Source organism: Acanthamoeba castellanii, assembly GCF_000313135.1.
Source record: "Acanthamoeba castellanii str. Neff unplaced genomic scaffold scf7180000084599, whole genome shotgun sequence".
Lineage (NCBI taxonomy): Eukaryota > Discosea > Longamoebia > Acanthamoebidae > Acanthamoeba > Acanthamoeba castellanii.
In genome coordinates this window covers 1,592,769-1,610,773 of record NW_004457442.1, presented here as the reverse complement: position 1 = coordinate 1,610,773, position 18,005 = coordinate 1,592,769, and the positions used below count along the sequence as shown (strand labels likewise).

The window sequence follows — 18,005 nt, the reverse complement described above, 5'->3', positions numbered from 1 at the left end:
AGCAGTCCGTCGATGACCTCCGCCGCCAGTCGGGTGTCGCCGCTGCCGGCACCTGCCCGGCGAGGCGGCGGGTGGGCGCGAGAGGGCGAGGCGGCCGACGAGGGCGGGACCGGCGGCGACGACCCGGGGCTCGCCTGGTGGTGGTTGTGTTGGGAGGCGGCCGCGAAGGAGGGCGACGGGGCCGAGGGTAACGCAGGTGTCGACAGTGACGGTAGTGACGACGGAGAATGGGACGCGGACAGGGGGCGGAGGGATGAGGCGGGGCGGTGAGCGGGGGTCGAGGTGAAGGAGGGCGGCAGGAGCGACGGGAGCAGGAGCGAGCCGGCCGGGCTGTCGCTGCTGCCGGCGGTCAGGCGCTCCTCGAGCTCGCGCAGCTTGCGCTGCAGCTCCTCGATCTCCCGCTCTTTGGCGCTCATCGCACCAACGCCACCGCCGTCGCCGTCGCCGTCGCTTGCGCTCCGCACCCACTCGTTCGTGTGCTCCAGCTCGTCGGTGTGGTCGTGGCTGCGCTGGTTTGCCATCGCCTCGCCAGGCTCCACGGGTGGCTCGTGTCGTTCGGTGTGGGGCGCCGGCGCGGCGATGACGTCCGGCGGTGCCTTGTCGGCGCTCGCAGTGGGCGGCGGCAATGGCGTGCGCTCCACTCGCGAGCCACCGTCGCCGTCGCCGGTGTCGATGTCGATGATGTCGGTCTGGAGGGAGGCGAGGAGGGCCTCCATCTCCAGCTCGTGCTTCTCCCAGTCCTCCACCGAACTGGACCGCGCTCGTTGCATTCCGTTGTCCATCGGCGCTTCGTCGTCGACAGTTGCCGGCGCCGGCGCGCTGCTGCTGCTGATGGTGGCAGCCCCGGTCTTCACCGCCGTGTCCTCCACTCTCTCCGGGGTCCCGCCCGCGTCCTTGTCGGCGGCAGCCTCGTCCTCGTAGTCCGCCGGCGGGCCGTCAATGAGGGCCATCACCTCGCTCGGCGCAAGCTCCCTGTGTGCAGCCCCCCCCGATATCAGCACATTACACACTCGTGTCGTGTCGTGCGTCATGCCGTGTATGGCGTGTCGTGTGTCGTGTCTTGCGCCTAAGAAGCGTACGTGAAGGAGACACCAGCGGAGGAGTCGGCAGAGGGCCGCGCTGGCGGGTGGAGGCCGTCGTCGACGTCGATGGCCACGACGCGTCGCCTGGCCGCCTTCTTCTTCTTGTGTGTCGGGAGGTCGTGCCCGCTCTTCTTCCTAAATAAAGAGAGTGCCACGTCAGCAGACCGTCGATGCATTAAGGCGAAGCGAAGGGGGAGGGCCGTACAGGGCGGCGGAGGCCGAGGCGGAGCGCGGGGCGTCGAGCTGCGGGTTGTCGATGGGGAGCGCGAAGTCGACGCCGGCCAGCCCGCCCAGCATGCCCACCAGCATCTCGGCCTCCTCCGTCTGCCTCAGCAGCGCATACTCCGCATACCAACGCCTGCCCACCAACCGCACCATCGTGTCCACCATCAGCACCCCGTGTCCGATGGTGCGTGTGTGCGTGTGTGCGTGTGCGTGGTGTTGAAGGAGGATGGGTACGGAGCGGTCGGGAGGAGGGCGCGTAGGAGGTGGTCGAGGTATTTGCCGTTGAGGGCGGCGCGCAGGAGGGCGCGCGTTCGTCCGTTGTCGGTGCGCACCTGCACGAGGGCGCGCATCTCGAGCGCCCACTGGCGCTGCAGCACCTCCTCCATCGCCGCCCACACCGACACCTCGTCCTCCTCGCCCCCTGCCACGTCACCATACGCCACACCGCATGCGTATAAATCGATGAGGACCATAACGCTACACGTTCGGTCACACACACACCACACACCACACACCACAACCCGCACACAGAGGTAAAAAGTGGAGGGGTACAGGAGGAAGACGACGAAGAGAGTTTGCGCGGTGCCAGCAGCCCGTGCCGCAGGACGGCCTCCATGGCCTCGGCAAAGCGGGTCACCCCTTCCTCCCTGCACCACCGCGCACCATATCGTCGGTTAGGTGGTTGGGAGCAGGGAGCACCGAGAGGCCCCACGGGGTGGTGTGGTGGTACCGAGAGAGGACGGGGCGGGTGGAGGACGGGTCGGCGGCGAGGAGGAGCTGGCGGATGCCCTGCTGGGCCTCGTCGAGGAGTCCCTTCCGCTCGGCCACGTGCTGCATCGTCGCGGCATCTGTGACCCACCAAAGCCGTGAGTGCTTTCAGTGCCGGCACCCACCTCGGCGTGCCATCTCTCTTCTTTCCATTAATGAGTGTAAAAACGAAAGAAATCGATGATAATGAGGGAGCGCAGTACAGCGTTCGCCGCCAACGGCACGATGCCAAGAGTGGGCCATGGTAGCCTTCCCAAGAGAGCCGGAACCTTGGGGGCGCCCAACGAAGTCTTCTTTTTGTCTTTTTGTGCCTTCAGGTATTTTCGTGTTCCTTTTCCAAGCAAATAATTTTTGTTTTATCTGATTTTCTTTTCGTCTTGCCCTGCAACCGATCGATGCCACCACCGTCGTCTTGTTCAGCATCATCATCCATCGTCCTCAAGCTGTGTGGTCGGCGTCGTCCTCGATGTTGATGAGATCAACCACCACAGGGGCGGACGCGTCGGGCATCGGGGCGATGGTAGAGGGCGAAGAAGAGCTGGCCGCAGCAGCTCGCAGCACCGCGACCTCACGGTCGCGCACGATGAGAAGGTCGCACGCGGCGCGCAGCTGGGCCAGCGCGTGGGCGTAGAGCGGGGTGAGGTCCTCCGCCCGCTGCAGCTGGATCACCCGATTGTCGTTGAGCGTCAGGCCCACCCCCTGCGGGCCCACGCTCACGCTGCGCACCTCCAGCGGCTGCGGCAGGGCGCCGGATGATGATGGTGTGCCCGCAACGCCGGGCGAGGCCTGGCTCGCCGGTTGCGGTTGCTGCTGCGGCGGCTGATGAAGCTGGAGCTGTTGTTGTGGTTGATGTTGTTGGTAGCCTCCACTACTGCGCTGTGGCTGGGTCTGGGCGCTGGAGGGTTGCATGTGGGATTGGAGGTGGGGGTGACGGTGACGATATCCGCTGCCGTCGAGCGGGTGCAGTGGGCGCGGGAGAAGCGGCACAATGGGGGCGGGCGAGGGCGGGGTGGGCTTCTTGCGGGTGTTGGGCGCCGGGGCGGACATGAACATGCCGGGCGACTGCTGGCCGGGAGGGAGGGGCAGGATGGGCACGTTGCCTGCGACCTGTCCTGCACCACTTCGTGAAGAGGCGCTGGCTGCGGCGGCGGCGGCGGCGACGGAGTGCATGAGGCGCAGGTTCTGCTGAAGCGAGAGGAGCGGGCCGGAAGCGGCAGAGGTCGAGTGGACGATCGGCGACGGCAGCTCGGCATCTTGGCCGGGTGAGGGCGCGACGGGCGACGAGGTGGGCCGCGAGGAAGAAGAAGGAATGGGGTCGACCCACCTCTGGCGATCTGCCCGATGGCGCTTCCTGGAATCGCCGCGCGCCAGATCACGGAGCTTGTCACCGTGCCCGCCTTCGTCGTGCATTCTTTTGTTGGGCTGCACGGTTGCCAGAGATTTAGTGACTGGTCTGTGCAGCACTTGGCAGGTACGTACCGATTTCGTGATGATGGAAGAAGAGCGACTGCTGGCGGGCTCCTCCCTTTCTGGCAGCCTTGCTTGGCCCCAAGGGGAGAGCATCTTGAACGTTCCCTGTAGCGGCCACACCAGTAAACGGGATGAACTGGTCAACGAGGACAGGGGATGTATCTCAGCTACCTGCAGTCTCTGTCTCAGGCAGTCCCAGCTCTCCCGCACTTCGCCCATGGCACGAGAGTGGGCAGGACTCTTCACTGATTCGTCTTCCAGATCGGCCTGGAAGGCAGCCAAGGTCGCATAACGCTGCGCCTTGAACCTCCGCTTCAAACGGTTGAGCGACAGCACCGCGACTTCGTTGCTCGCCTCCTTCCTGCTTGTCGAGAAGCCCGTCAGAAGTCTTGATCGAGTCCGCACTTCAATTGGGGAGGCGTACTTATTGTACAGCGACAGCAGCTCGCCCAGGAGGAAGGCAATCACTGACCGACACCGGCCGCAGTACCAGTCCTCGATCTTTTCGACGGAGCCGTGGGTGAGCCCGAGACAGGCGAAGCAGTACTCTCCGGGGCACAGATCGCAGCAAATGAGGTCTCCTCCGTTATCGCATCTCCAGCACACGTCCTTCCACACGCCGGTGCTGATCTGCTTGAACTCTCGTCCCTACGCACAGTCAGTTTTCAGTCTGGGTAGGTAGTTTGGCCTTCGGGGAAGCGCTCACCTGTTTGGCTACATGAGCTCTCGCTTCACGTATCGCGTCTTCTATCTGGCTGCCGTTGCCACGCTTGCATGCTGCGTTGATGAAGCCATCGCAGAGGCCTTCAGGCAGCCTCGGATCATCAAATGGGAGGAGGTTCTGCCCCTCTGTCTCCTTCCTGCACAATAGGAGTCTTGAGTGCAGCTGGCCAGAGGAAATGGAGGCAAGTAAAAGTACTCTTTTGCCATGCCCAGCAGACGAGCTAGAACGTGTCCCTTCTCCGTGCTTGTGGGAGACGTGCTTCGGGTAGCCACACCATCGGTGGAGGTTTTCGTCTTCAGGCTGCCCACCTATGTAACCAGGAAAGAAAATGAGGTGTGGCCTAAAGTTGAGCGTAGAGCAGGTAATTGGGTAGGTGAGGCCAAACTTACCACGGCGGGCCACCATCCCTTGCCCGGCCCTCGGTAAGCCCACACTACTTGACCAGGCACCCAGGCCTTGGTCCAGCTGCTTGCCGCAGTGCTCGCCTTGTTCTGTCTGTGCCCTCCGTTATCCATGCCGCCGGACAGAACAGCGCTGGGCGAAGCCAAAGACGCGATTGGGGAGGGGGTTGGCCTCCTTTTCTTCTTCTCTTGAAGCTACTCTCTCTTTTGTTCCTCGGAGCGAAAGAAAGCAACGCCGGCAAGAGGCATGAAAAGCCGAATTTGGTAAGGGACGGCCTCCAATTGGAAATAAGAAGAGATTTACCTGTTTATTGTTGCTTGCTTGAGTTGTGAGTTGGTGCAGTTTTATGAACGTTGGTGGCATTGCACTGGAGGGGGGTGTCGTGGCCGCCGTGAGAGAGAGCACACTATTTCTTTCGTTTGCCCCAACCCGTGGTGAGTTTCTTGCCCGAGGCGTCAGAAGAAGGGGCCACGGGGCTCGCTGGCGCCTTGCCCTGTGCGTTCGGTTGGTTAGGCGCGACACACCAGAAGATAGAGAGAAGGCAGACAAACCTGCGTGTCGTCATCTCCTTTGACGGCCTTGCTAGATAGGAGGTCTGTCAACGCAGTACTGCGCGCGCAACGTCAGATCGGAAGTTGAGTGCCAAATTGCCACAATCAAGGCAGCGGGAAGGCAAGTGGGCTGTCTCGCGTACATGCGCCGCTTCTGCTTGGGTGGAGGAGCCACGTCGTCATCGATTTCGACCGGAGCCTCTTGCTTGACGATGGGCTTGGGCTTGTCTGGCGCCGGCGCGGCTGCTGCATCGCGCGTTCGCTTGCGAGTTCCATTGGCCGCGCCCTGTAGGAGCAAAGAATGTATGGGTGAGCGCTGTGTTGTATCGCGTGTCATCATGTGCGACGCTTACCGTATCGTCGGCCGGTTCGGGCTCTTTCAACTGCAGCGCGTAATTGCTCCTGGTGGTGCGTCGCGTTGCGGGGGCCTTCCTTGTCGTGGTGGTGGTTGAGTCGGCCTTGCCCCGGCCCGCCCCCTTCGTCGCTGCCTTGGCCGGGGCAGCCTTTGCTTTGGCCGCGGCTGCCTTTCCTTTGCCCTTGGCCTTGGGCGGCTCCTCGTCTTCATTCTCCTCGTCCTCCTCCTTCTTGGCCTCCCCATCTTCCTCCTCGTCATGTGCTTGGCTCGCTTGTCTCTTCTTCATCTGCTCTATCTTTGCTTCCACATCCATTGAATGGTCCTCTGCGCAAAGGGCAGTAGTGTAGTGAGCACACACGCAGCACGCACAGTGTGCCCATGGCGATGCGCAGGCCTCTTACCTGCTGAAGCTCGCGCGTTGGCCGTGCGCTGGTTCACCACGGTTTCGATGTAGTCAGTCTGCAGGGTCTTCTCTGGGTCCTCTTTTTGCAAGAACTTCTGCGTGTCCGACAGCGTTTTGGCCACGAATCTGTCGAGATCGCGCAGGTTTGCGTGAGTCGTAATCACACACACACACACACAGTGCCACGAGCAAGAGATTACTAGCAAGAGGGAACGTACTCGGCGATGGCGGACTTCTCATCCTTCTCTACGAAGCTGTGAAGTGCGAGATGCAGTTCGTTCTCCGGCAAGATCTCCAGCGTCTGCGTCGGACCGAGGAAGGCGCCGATGAGGTCCTCGATCCGGGTGTCGTCCAGATTCTCCGGCCTCGTGGCTCGCGCCAACAGCTGTTGTAGTACGTGAGTTGCGCTCCAAGCAACCGAAAAGTCAACAAATAAAAAAACAAAAATAAATGAGAAGTTAAGCTTGTTCACTTACGTCCTGCTCCTTGTCGACTCGGGCTCGCGGGTTCATTCCCCGCTTCTTGTGGAACAGGAGGATCTCGTTGGGGTTCGCCACCCGACCAACAAACCGCTGGCCGAACCGTTGCGGGTTGACCGTCGAATAGCCCGAGTACTCAACCTGTCTCTCACATTCAGCACCCGCCGAGGCGCACGAAAGAGCGGGAGACGAGCGCGTACCTTGAGCCGGATGAGAGGCTTGGTGGGCGTGCGGGGCGCGTGGGGCGACTGCTTGTCGGCCTTGGCGATGAGCTCCTCGACCTTTTCGGCCAGGTATTCGATCACGTGCTGGGGCTCGCCGGGGTCGAGATCGGCCTCCTTGAGGACCACCTCCTCCATCACGAACGGCCGCACGGTCTTGAGCTCGATCGCCTGCAGCCTGAATTGGTCCTCGTAAATCTCCAGTAGGCCGATGTGCTTCTTCTTCGACTCACCCTCGGAGAGGGACGTGGCCACCGACGAGCCTGCACATCAATGCGGCATGTCATGGGGCCCATCAGCGAATGACCACCACGTCAAGACCAACGCAGCTGCGGAGCGAGGGGCCGAGCGACGCACCGGGTTGCACGATGAAGAAGTCGCCCACGGAGGAGGACTGCGGGGTGATGAGGCACTCGTGCTCGTGGCCCCACAGGACGAGGTCGAGAAAATTGGCCAGCATGCACTCGTGCACGTAGTTCTTGGGCGAATGCGCCACGCGGTTCTGGTGAAGCACCAACATGCTGAACCAACTGACATATATCGGAAGCCACGCGAACGGGGATTGGTGGGTGTGAATATCAGCAGCACCGGCGCACACCACGATCGATCGGGGCTGTGGGAAGAAAAGTACTTTTCGCGGTCCTCCACAGGTCGCATGAGCTTCACCTTCTTCTGCTGGAAGGTGCGGTAGAGCCGCTCGTCGCGTACATTCCCGAGGCCGTAGATGGCCACCTTGGTCTTGCCCTTGGCGACAAGGATCGGGTAGACCGTGATGTCGTCGACGCTCTCGCTCTTGCCAAAGTAGTTCACCAAGTTGCACGCGCTGAGCACGTCCAGCGCAGCCAGGCCCCCGTCCTGCCCGAACCCACCCAGGCGTCAGTGTCGGGCGCCAATGGTCGAGATAGAGTCCCCTTTGCGGGAATACAAGTGCAGTTGATGCTTACCCCAGCTGGGTCATCGTGGTTGCCGTGAATGGAGAAGACGGGAATGCCCACGTTGTAATTGGGATCCTCGTAGTTGACCACGCCGAACCTGTGCGCGCTGGGTCAGTGGGGCTGAATGCAAAGGGCAAAGCATTGAAGAAGAAGAAGAAGAAGAAGCAGAAGAAGCAAAGGACGTACGAGGTGTGAAAGTTGAGGGCCTGGTCGGACAGGATCTGTATCTTGACCGGATTGTCGCCCATGCAGTAGCGACGGAGAAGCTCTATGCACCGGAAGAGCGACTTGCGGGAGGGCTTGTTGTCGTGGAACAGATCGCCACCCAGCAGCACCATGTCCACCTATTTCAATTTACTTGTTATTATTATTGTTATTTATTTATTTTTAATTAGAAAGAATTGAAAGGGCGGAGAACAGCACCTTGAGCTGCTGCGCATTTTGAAGGATCTCTTCGAAAGTAACGAACGAGTCCTCCCCTCTTACCGGGTCCTTTTCTGCGTACCCCAAGTGGATATCCGTAGCTACAAGCACGCGCATAGTGTCTGCCACCTGGTCATTCCTATGACATCAATTTGTGCAATTAATTTTAATGTTAATTGTAAAATCGTACGCTAACTACAAGCTCTTTAAATCATTAAAAGAAGTGCGCACTCTTCCTCCCCCTCTGGGGACGGCATGGTAGGGTCTCCTTCCTCTACGTCCATCTTTTCTTAATTTTTTTGTTTGATTTATTTACGTTTTGGTAACTGTTTTTCGTTCGAGGAAACCTTCCTTGTGCTGGTATGCTCCGCATTCCACAGATTCAAATATCTCCAGTGTCGGCACAAAAGATCAGAAATGAAGTTTCGATAAATAAATGAAAACGAACACCGGCTCACCCCGAAGATGGATCGTAGCGGGGACAGCGATGACGACGATCTGCGCTCGTCCGCCGGGTTCTCATCGACGTCCGGAGACGAAAGCGAAGAGGAGAAGCTTCAGGCTTCGATGTCGTCGCCCTGTTCGGCCTACCGCCTCACCTTCGGCGCAGCGGGTTTGCGCAAGAGGAAAGGCGATCGCCTCGCCTCTCTGTACCATCACCCCGGTAAGCCTCCTCCTTCTTTTGTGCCCCCCCCCAATAGTGGGCCGCCAGTATTATTTTGTTTTAATGCTTGGCAAGGTCCGTGCTGGATTTGAATATTTAAACACAATTATTTTGACAACATATTTATATTAATTAATTTATTGTGTTGTGCCTTTTGGTTTGTGTCAGATGTATGTCTGGCGCTCTACCTCGGCAATCGCCCGTTGTGGAAGACCGAGGTGATTAAACAGGCCACAGGTAACTGGTGAACCCTCTCTCTGCTCATCTTTGGAGGATTAAGCTCATGCGATGGCGGCGATGACGACAGAGCCGGTGTGGGAAGCGTTCGTGCTACACCGTGAGAGGATCGGCGCGGGCGACATCTCCAACACCGTCCTTCGCGTCGAGGTACCACAACTACTCCCTACTACCACCACTGGGTCTCTGCCCAAGCTGGCTTGTGAATGAAACGCACCCAACCCACGCTCGCGCCATGACATTGACATGACGTGGCGCAGGTGTGGGACTGGCGAGACGGAGAGGTGCATCTCGTGGGCCAGGCGTCCGTGCCATTCGAAACGCTCATCACCCCCGGCTTCGAAGCTCCGCTCATCAACCCCAAGAAGAAGAATGTACGCCTCCTCTCCCCCTCCCCAACCTACGTATGCCTGGGCGAAGTCCCGCATCGCCTGGCTGACTGACCACGGTGGTGACCCTGGCGACGTCAGTCGTTTTCGCTGCGGGGCAAGTACAAGGATTCGGGCAAGGTGCAGCTCATGTCGGTCACGGAGGAGCGGGACCTGCGATGGAGCGGGGAGCCGCCGCGCGGCTACGAGATGGTCATCCGCGGAGACAAGCTCGACGCCAAGGACATCTCCAAAGTCAGCTCCTCCCACTCGTTCCTCCTCTTCAAGACCGCCCAGGTACACGGCGCCTCTCTTTGCCCCCCCCCCTCCCAAATCCACCTCTAGTCCTGGCCCAGTCGCTCACCTACACTGGGCGGGGCGTGTATAAGGGGGTCGTGCATCGGACCGAGGTGGTCAAAGGAACCGTGCAGCCCCGATGGAAGCCCATTCTCCTCGAACTCGATCACGTGCGCCTACTCGCCCTGGCCCGCGAGCGCACAAGCGAGGCTGACGTCGCTGGTGTTGGTGGGGGGCACGCTATACGCAGGTGGGGGCGCTGGGCAAGTACTACTACGGCTGGCGGCGGCAGCAAATCCTGCATCCCTCGCGCGAGGTGGAGCAGCAGCAGCCCTGGCTCGACGAGTACATCGTCATCGAGTGCTGGAACTGGCAGGCGAACGGGCGGCATGAGCTGATCGGGGTGAGTTCCGTGCTGTGCATGCGGGACTTCCTCACCTGCACGCGCTACCAGTTCACCCTCATCAACAAGGAGAAGAAGGAGCGGTGCGTACCGGCTCCCACATGCGTAGGTGTAGCTATGTACGCGTTCGCTCATATATACGCGGAGGCGTCGTCGACCAGGGAGGTGCCCGTGCTGAGCGACTTTGCGAAGGAGTTCACGGGCATGAGCGTGCGCGTACCCTACCGCCACTCGGGCATCCTCTACGTGGAGGCCATCGAGGTACGCTCGTACCAGTGTCCCTTCCACCACCAGCACAACGGGGCTCATTCGCCTCTCTTTCTCTCTCTCTCTCGTTTCAGACGATTCCGGAGGATTTGGACGAGCCGCAGCTCATCCCGGAGGCCTTCATCTTGGACATGTCGGCCTCCAAGCTCGACAATCGGGGCCTCGCCAAGGCCATCAGCGCCGCTCCCAGTACTCTTCTCTCCCATCTAGAAATATGCCGCCGGCGCGACTTGGTTAACGACGGCGACGGCGGTTTGTTATTACAACAGACCCATTCCTGCGCATTCGCACGGGCGCATGGGGCGGCAATCGGGTGATCTTCCAGACGGAGCACGACATCAAGACCGAGGAGCCCCACTGGAAGCCCTTCGCCCTCACCGTGGCTGACTGCGGAGGCATCCGACAGAACATCGTCATCGAATGCCGCAATTACGCCGCCTCCGGTACGTTTTCTTCATGCAACACGCGACGCTACCAACAACACGACACACGCTCATCTACTCGTTCTCCCGCTTGCGCGCAGGTGAGGACGAGTTGATCGGCCAATTCGAGGCCTCGCTCGTCGAGTTGACATCGGAGAAGCTCGACACCTACTTCTTTGTCAACCCGTCCAAAATTGACTGGTTTGCCCACCACCACCGCCACCACCACCACCACAGGAGGTGCTTGGTTGGTAGGGCTGGGTTAGCTAACACGCAGGCATCGCGCAGGATCGGGTACCGTCATTCGGGCAAGCTTAAGGTGTGCTATTTCCGCCCCATATCGGCGCAGGAGGCCCTGGAGTTCATCGAGGGCTACCACGTCACCCTGGCGCCCCTCCTGCTCGCGCCCCCTCCACTCTTCCCCCACGCCAGGATGCCCCACGGTACAACGTTTTTACTTTATCTATATATGTTATGTGCGCTCTCTGATTGGATCTCAATACATCTCAACATGTTGACGAACGCATTTGGTATATGATGCAGGGTGCTTCGTGAAGGTGTGGAATGTGGAGGAGGGCGTGCTGGCCGCCCAGACGGAAGTTATCCTGCCGGAGACGTACGCATTGCCAGCAGGCATTATTCACGCGGTAATGGGAGGGTGGGAGATGGTCTAACGAGTGTGTGGCTGGGGTCAGTGTGCGGCAGGACCGATGGCGGCCGATGGTGCTAGACATCGGCAAAGTGCCGTCCATCGACACGCCCCTCGACTTTGATATTTGGGTACTTCTGGGTCTCCTCTTTACTTTGACCCCTCCACGTGGCAGCCACTCATCGTGTGCGATGTGTGGGTCGGCAGTGGAAGAACAACGAAGACGAGGAGATGGACCTCCTGCTGGGCACATTCCGGGCCACCCTGCGGCGCTTCGCCAACTACCAGAAGTCGCCCCAGTTCCCCATCGGGCGCCCGGTCGATGCGCAGCAGCACCAGCTCTCCTCGGCCGTGGTGGGTCTGCCTATGGCCCGCGGCAGCGAGCACAGCGTCTCCATCCACCGCAGCGGCGAGGGCAACTACGAGGAGGTCCACATCCACGCCTCTGGCGCGGATACGACGGCCAAGTCCAAGCCCAGGACTGGCGGCAAGTCCCAGGGCGGCAAGGGCGAGTACGAGGACATCGTCAACGGCAAGGGCAAGGAGAAGGAAGTCGATAACGACGACGATGACACCAACAACAGCCCAAAGGGGAGCGCGAAGAAGGGGAAGAGAGGACGCAAGAGCAACAAGCAGTCGCGGCAGCAGGGAGGAGGACCCCAGAGCGAGGGGTCGGACCCGCTGAGCCGTCTGCGACGGAAGACGGAGGACGTGCTGGGCAGCGGCAACGGCAGTCGCGGCACGCGCACGTCGCCCGGCACCAAGAAGCCCGCCTCGGCCGAGCGACGCTCGTCCCTCGGCTACCTCGCCGTCAAGGAGGCACGCGACTTCCTCTCTGTGCGTGTCTGAAGCGGGCTCTGGTCTGACTTGTGTGCGTCGTGCGACATATTAGTTTTGGGTGGTGGGTGTGTCAGAGGTGGATCTGACGCCGCTGAGGAAGAAGAAGAACAAGCAGGCCAAGGGCGAGAGCGGTGGAGGTGAGCGCGTGCTGAGCTACGCCAAGACGATCACGCACAACCTGCTCCCGCTCATGAAGACCCGAGGCGAGCGCTCGGGGCTCGACGACAGCTCCGCCGTGGCGACCGAGAGCGAGTACCCCACCGACACCGGCGCCTCGTCGTCGTCCGTCACCCCTGACCGCACCAAGGGCGGGGCCATGAAACCCGCGTGGAGCTTATCCAGCATGATCCCCAAGAGCAACTCCAAGGACCTGCGCCACCAAGTCGGCTCCAAGCGACGGCGAAAGCACGAACAGGCAATCCACGACACCAACTACATCGATCTAGTCGAGCCCAGCCCGGTCCTCCCCAAGGAGGACCAACCGGCGGGCGAAGAGACGGAAACGGAGGAGACGGAGACGGAGAGTGAGGAGGAGAGGGAAGAGGAGGAGGAGCGGAGCGCGGAGAGCAGTGAGTCGCGGTCACGCCACACGACGTCGCCCGAGGGGACGGACGGGAGCGACAACTACGCCGACGCGTCGGCGATGGAAGACGACCGCGATGGCGCTGGCGATGTGAATAGCAAGGCGGCGAGGGAAGGAGGCGGAGGAGACGACGTGAAGCGAAATAAGAAGGCAACAGCGAAGGAGAAACGAGACATCAAGGAAAGGAAGGAGGAGAAGGCGCTGGACAAGAAGAAGAAGAAGAAGGGAGGCCCGGTCTACGCCGTCCTCTCCTGATCACCACGGCAAAGTCGACAGCGCAAGCCGGACAAGAGCAGCTGGTGGGCCTTAGTGGGCGCCGGCGCTTCTAGTGCTGGAACTCACTAAGAAACTTTCGCACACGAGCCACCCACACGTGCACGCTTTTTGTTCGCCCAGCCAGCGAATGGGCGCGTTTGGAGGAGCTCGGCGTGACGTGGCGGCCCACAAACTGCGCGAACAAACTGCCAATGCCAAATTTTTGGGGTGCAGCTGCCGCTTCGCGCAAAGCCAGAAAAACAGCCTGCGAATTTCGCAGCTGCTGCCGCCCGCAGATTCTTTTTCCTTCGCCGCTACTCGCCATTAATCCCATTCTCTGCACACACGACATCTTGTCCCCCCTCCCCAAGTCACCCTCCTACGTTAGTACGTACGTACCCTTGGTGGACCTGGAAATTTACTGCGCCTTTTGCTGTGATATATGATGATTCTCATCATCTGTAACACAATAGGCACTCAAGCCCCAAGCCTAATCTCTTAACATGAACGCCGACGACGAGGCATGCCCCCTCCATCTCTTTATTTTATTACATCATTAATTCAATTGATTTATTATTTCTGCACGAACTTCGACGTGGCGAAGTGCTGCACCCCTAACGACACTGTAATACTCTGTATTACGGTGGGGTGTGGTGAATGCAGGCCACGCTAAGGCGAAGCCAAGGATCGGTGTCTCGGGCGCCCACAGGGTCTGCAGCCCGTAACAAGCGGCAGGACGAATTCAACCAAATATTCGAACTCACACACGAGGAGCTCCTCGAAGGTATGCCTTGAACCCTCCTTTGCTTGCTCCGGCCGTGCCCCGAAAGTCTGCTCGAGCTTTGTTGTGGGGAGGGAGAACAGACTCGACTAACGGAGCCACGTGTTGTCTTGCAGATTTCTCATGCGCCTACCAGAGCGACAAGCTGCTGTATCATGGCCGCATGTACGTCTCGCGCAACTACGTCTGCTTTCACTCCCAGATATTCAAGAAGACCATCGTACGCTGCTCTGCTAGTCTCCTCTACGTTGCTCCTTCGTTTCCTCGGGTTCACGTGATGTCGTTGTTGTTGCTGCTGCAGAAAATCCTGGAGTTCAAGGACATCCAAGACGTACAGAAGAAGAACACGGCCATCGTGTTCCCTAACGCTCTCGAGTTGACCGCCAAGAACCGAAAGGTTTTTCCCTCCACTACACCTGCTCTGGCAGCGCTACCTGGCCTTGCTGACATCTTCCGCGTCCCTCCCATGTGGTGCAGTTTTTGTTTGCGTCCTTCCTCTACCGAGACCAGGCCTACAAGTTGCTGGCCGACCTGTGGGAAGGTACTGCTTGCCCCACCGCCACCTCCCGCTCGCCTCTTATAATAACCGGCCACTACGACCCACAACAGAGTCGAAACGGAACCGGGTCTTCAAGTCTTTGGCAGTTAAGGAAGCCCGCAAGAAGCACGAAGAAGACGCCGCTCGCGAAGCCAGTTTCGAAGCTGTATCCGAAGCCTCCACCGAAGATGAAGACCAGGAGGAGAGCGAGGAAGAGGGTAGCTCCAGCGAGGGAGAAGCGACCGATGACGCAGCGCCCCCTATCCTGCCACGCTCCGCCCCTACTCCAGTAGTGATGACTTCTTCTCCCTACGCCTCGGCCGAAAGCGTCTCCCTCGCCCCGCCTGACGATGGTGCTTATCTACTCCCACGGTTTGCTTCGGATGGTGTGATGGGGAATAGGCCTAACAATCGATGCCCAATCGCCTCGTAGGTGCGCCCAGCGCCAAGTCGGTCTCTCCTCCCTCCGCCACCTCTTCCACCTCTTCCACCCAACCCTCCGTACGACTCTACCCTTCCCCTCGGGCCTGTCGTGAATTGAACCTTGTATGGCTCCAGCTGGGACAGCGTCAATTGACCACTGTCGCGTGCTTGCTTCCGCACAGCCCCCAAGCAACTCGGCACTGCGCAATCTGTCGGCCAACATCTCGCACAACGTCAACGGTGCGCCGCTACTCGTTCACATTACCCGCTCCCTCACGCGTACTTGTGTCCTTGTATGATCTCTGTCTCACGAACATGGTGCAGGTTGGGTTAATTCGGTGGGGTGGCCCATCAACAAGCTCCGTGCGGACGATGGGTCAGGCGAGAACCCCGAAGCGGAGCTAAAGAAGGTACGCCCCGCTTCTCCTCTCTTTTATCGCCATGACATCGTTCCGCCTTTCCCGAATCGTGGCCCTTACCAATGGACGACAATCAGGACATCGAGTTGAAGGACTTCGCTAGTGATAGCGAGGATGCGGCTAACAAGCCCGATGAAGAGGGCGGCCACCCCTCCTCACTCGAGGAACAACGCGAGCCGAGCCTCAAGGACCCCGAACACTCCACGTCGCCGATGAGTGCCGCCACCGCCACTACCGCCACCGAGGGTGGCGCCGCCAAGTCGGACACCAAAGCCTCGGACGAAGGCGGCGACCGAGAACCAGCCGCAGCGGCGCAAAAGAGCGATGACGCCCAAAACAAGGAAAAGGCAGAGGGCGGGGATCAGGGCGAGGAGAAAGCCGAACGCGGCAGCGGCAGCCGAAGAAAGAGAAGAGAAGACAAGGAAAAGGCGGATGAAGGTACGGCATCGAGCTTCCACGTTCCCCTCGGCGCATCTCACGAGGCCTCGTGCACATAGCAGGAAAGCCACCAGAGGCGCCGCCGGTTGTCGCCCAGACGGCAGTACCTGTGCTAGAGACGTGTTCCCATATTTCGGCCGGGTGGACCGCGGGTCAGTCTATGGTCAACGTGCTCTTGCCCGTCGCGGTCGGGGACATGTTCTACACCTTCTTTGACGACAAGAACCCCGACGTGCCCGTCTTTTGGTACGGCCTCCAGCCCTCAATCACCGCCGGGGCATCTTAATGTCATGTGCTGACATCACACCCCGGTCGCACATGCATACACAGGAACGAGCTGCACACCCAGGAGCCCCTCAGCTATACGGAGGTGAGCATGGGCCAATGGAGCCCGCAAGCCGAGAACTGCTGCCTACGCCGTAGCGTCGGGTTCCGCGTTGCCCTCAAGCATCCACTAGGTTCGTGACGTACTACTCTGTCTCCCTTTCCTCGAGTACGTGTCTAAACGAAGCTGCTGTGTGTTGGCAGGCCCGAAGAGCACCCGAGTCCAGCAGGAACAGCGTATCCACTACATGAACAAAGAGTACACACTCGCCAATTCTTACACCTTATAAATCGTGCTTAGTTAACCGCCGTCTGATGTCTGTGCTGTCTGGACAACAACAGCACCCTGGTGATGGAAACAACGTCGGCTTCCCTTGATGTGCCCTACGGAGATACGTTCTCGACCGACACGCGCTGGGTGATGAGCGCCGCCACCGGTCCCGGTGGGAAGCCGGCCACCCGCGTTACCGTCAACGTTGACATCAAGTTCACCAAGTCGGTCTGGATCAAGGGTAACTTTCCACCTTGGTGGCACTACCGGCCCGCCACCCGCCGCAGACTATTCATGTGTGGAGCGTGCAGGTGTTATCCAAAGCAGTGCCGTGGATGGGGTCAGCACCTACTTCCCAGCCTGGGCCGAAAAGGCCCAGCGTCTGCTCGCCCGTAAGGCCCGCGCTGTCGCGGCCGCCACCCCCGCTTCCCCCACCGCCAAGCGTACTCCGCGAAAGGGCGCCTCCACCCGGTACGTGCGCCCTCTTCCCTCCTGGACACTCGCACATAAGGGCTGACCGCCTGCCTCGACAGGAGTTCGAAGCGAACGGCGGCTACGCCCGGCGGCGAGACGCCTTCGAAGCTTCGCAAGTCCCGGCGGCGCGCAGCAGACGAGGAGAAGGAGGGTCCCCCAGCTCTGGCCTCCGTCTCGGGTTCGGCTCTGGGGGAGGAAGACGGGGCCGTCTCCCCCGGCACCTTCGACACGGGCTTCACCTCGCTGCCCTCCTCTCCGCGGGAGGAGGAGTCGATGCTGGAGTCCCTCATCCACATGGCCTTCCCCAACCTGCCCATCCCGCGCCTCCCCTTCTCCCTCAGCACCGTGGCCGGCGCGGTGCTCCTCCTCGCGCTCGTCTTCTTCCTCCTCCCGCCGCTCTTCTCGCTCCCCTCGCTCTCCGGCCGCGTGGCCTCCCTCGAGAAAGATCTCTACGCCATGCGACGAGTCAACGCCCACCTCAAGGATCGCGTCCTCTTCATGCAGCTCGCCCTCTCCGCTCTCACGCCCCCCGCCGACGCTGACCCCACGGGGCCGACAGCTGGTGTTGGGGGACCACCTGCGCACGACGCCCTGCCCGAGCTGTGGCGATACTGGAAGCTTCATCGCCTGCTCCGTGCGCGGGTGGAGGGCCTGATCGGCCAGCTCCGCGGCGTGCACACCGTTCTCGGCGACCTCCACGACCACCTCGGCAACACCATCCAGCCCTCGCCCGCTGCCTCCACCACCACCGCTCCTCCGGCCGGCGACTACATCACCGAGGAGTTCCTCGTCAAGCTGACCCACGCCCTCGACGAAGCCGCCGCCGGCGATGATGATGGCCTCGAGTGGGACCTGGAAGACGAGGCGACAGGGCAGGGCGGCGGCTTCTGGAGTTGGGTGTGGGCCCTCTTCAAGCTGTTCTTCGTGTGGCTGCCGCTGGCGGCGGTGTCGGTCGCCATGCTGGCCAACACGCTGGGCCTCCTGCCGCCCGTGCTGCCGTTCCCGCTGCCCCTGGAGAACGCGCTGCGGCCCTACGTCCAGGCCTTCCTGCCCCTCCCGCCGGCCTTCAACGACACAACCGCCCCCGCCGTCGTCGCTGCCTCTTCTTCCTCTTCTTCTTCTTCTTCTTTCCCCGCCGACAAGCTCCACCAGGCTTGAGCCGCCCTGTCGTGGTCGGCGACATGACGCTGGTGCCGTTGGTGATAGGCTGTACAAACGCCAGGCAATTTCTTTTGTTTTTTTTCCTGCACATTGCCATTTCCTGTAGTTTTTCTTGTTTGCTGTGATGCCAGCCTGACGCACCGGAACGCACAG

At 60.5% G+C, this 18,005-nt stretch overlaps 5 protein-coding genes and 1 pseudogene across 5 annotated transcripts; 2 read left to right on the top strand and 4 right to left on the bottom strand.

The window, feature by feature from the left end:
• ACA1_064390 overlaps positions 1–2,144 on the bottom strand; it is a 4,555-nt pseudogene extending 2,411 nt beyond the window's left edge.
• A 369-nt stretch (positions 2,145–2,513) lies between these two features.
• Positions 2,514–3,485, bottom strand: ACA1_064380 (uncharacterized protein; the record flags this gene model as incomplete). The annotated part of the gene is made up of 1 exon (XM_004339618.1): positions 2,514–3,485. One exon carries the CDS (start codon positions 3,483–3,485, stop codon positions 2,514–2,516), a length of 972 nt encoding a protein of 323 aa, XP_004339666.1.
• A 70-nt stretch (positions 3,486–3,555) lies between these two features.
• On the bottom strand, positions 3,556–4,404 carry ACA1_064370 (AT Hook plus PHD finger transcription factor family member (athp1), putative; the record flags this gene model as incomplete). The annotated part of the gene is made up of 4 exons (XM_004339617.1): positions 3,556–3,650; positions 3,717–3,906; positions 3,970–4,193; positions 4,252–4,404. Coding segments are annotated over 4 exons (662 nt in total), but the record flags the coding sequence as incomplete, so codon positions are not given.
• A 673-nt stretch (positions 4,405–5,077) lies between these two features.
• On the bottom strand, positions 5,078–7,953 carry ACA1_064360 (DNA repair protein (mre11), putative; the record flags this gene model as incomplete). Its single annotated transcript, XM_004339616.1, has 12 exons — positions 5,078–5,164; positions 5,223–5,280; positions 5,366–5,508; positions 5,576–5,901; positions 5,979–6,106; positions 6,199–6,365; positions 6,457–6,600; positions 6,660–6,943; positions 7,038–7,210; positions 7,312–7,535; positions 7,625–7,712; positions 7,802–7,953. 12 exons carry the CDS (start codon positions 7,951–7,953, stop codon positions 5,078–5,080), a joined length of 1,974 nt encoding a protein of 657 aa, XP_004339664.1.
• A 550-nt stretch (positions 7,954–8,503) lies between these two features.
• On the top strand, positions 8,504–13,023 carry ACA1_064350 (C2 domain containing protein; the record flags this gene model as incomplete). Its single annotated transcript, XM_004339615.1, has 15 exons — positions 8,504–8,702; positions 8,871–8,939; positions 9,010–9,089; positions 9,200–9,313; positions 9,410–9,604; positions 9,664–9,828; positions 9,855–10,268; positions 10,349–10,463; positions 10,544–10,717; positions 10,798–10,936; positions 10,985–11,139; positions 11,240–11,312; positions 11,392–11,476; positions 11,553–12,182; positions 12,238–13,023. 15 exons carry the CDS (start codon positions 8,504–8,506, stop codon positions 13,021–13,023), a joined length of 3,393 nt encoding a protein of 1,130 aa, XP_004339663.1.
• Positions 13,024–13,680: 657 nt separating this feature from the next.
• ACA1_064340 (GRAM domain containing protein) lies at positions 13,681–17,849 on the top strand (the record flags this gene model as incomplete). The annotated part of the gene is made up of 15 exons (XM_004339614.1): positions 13,681–13,807; positions 13,921–14,024; positions 14,106–14,201; positions 14,282–14,345; positions 14,414–14,695; positions 14,776–14,843; positions 14,948–15,005; positions 15,090–15,175; positions 15,262–15,622; positions 15,685–15,868; positions 15,953–16,080; positions 16,151–16,205; positions 16,289–16,458; positions 16,529–16,688; positions 16,751–17,849. The coding sequence occupies 15 exons, from the start codon at positions 13,681–13,683 to the stop codon at positions 17,847–17,849; spliced, it is 3,042 nt and encodes a 1,013-aa protein (XP_004339662.1).
• Positions 17,850–18,005: the final 156 nt, after the last annotated feature.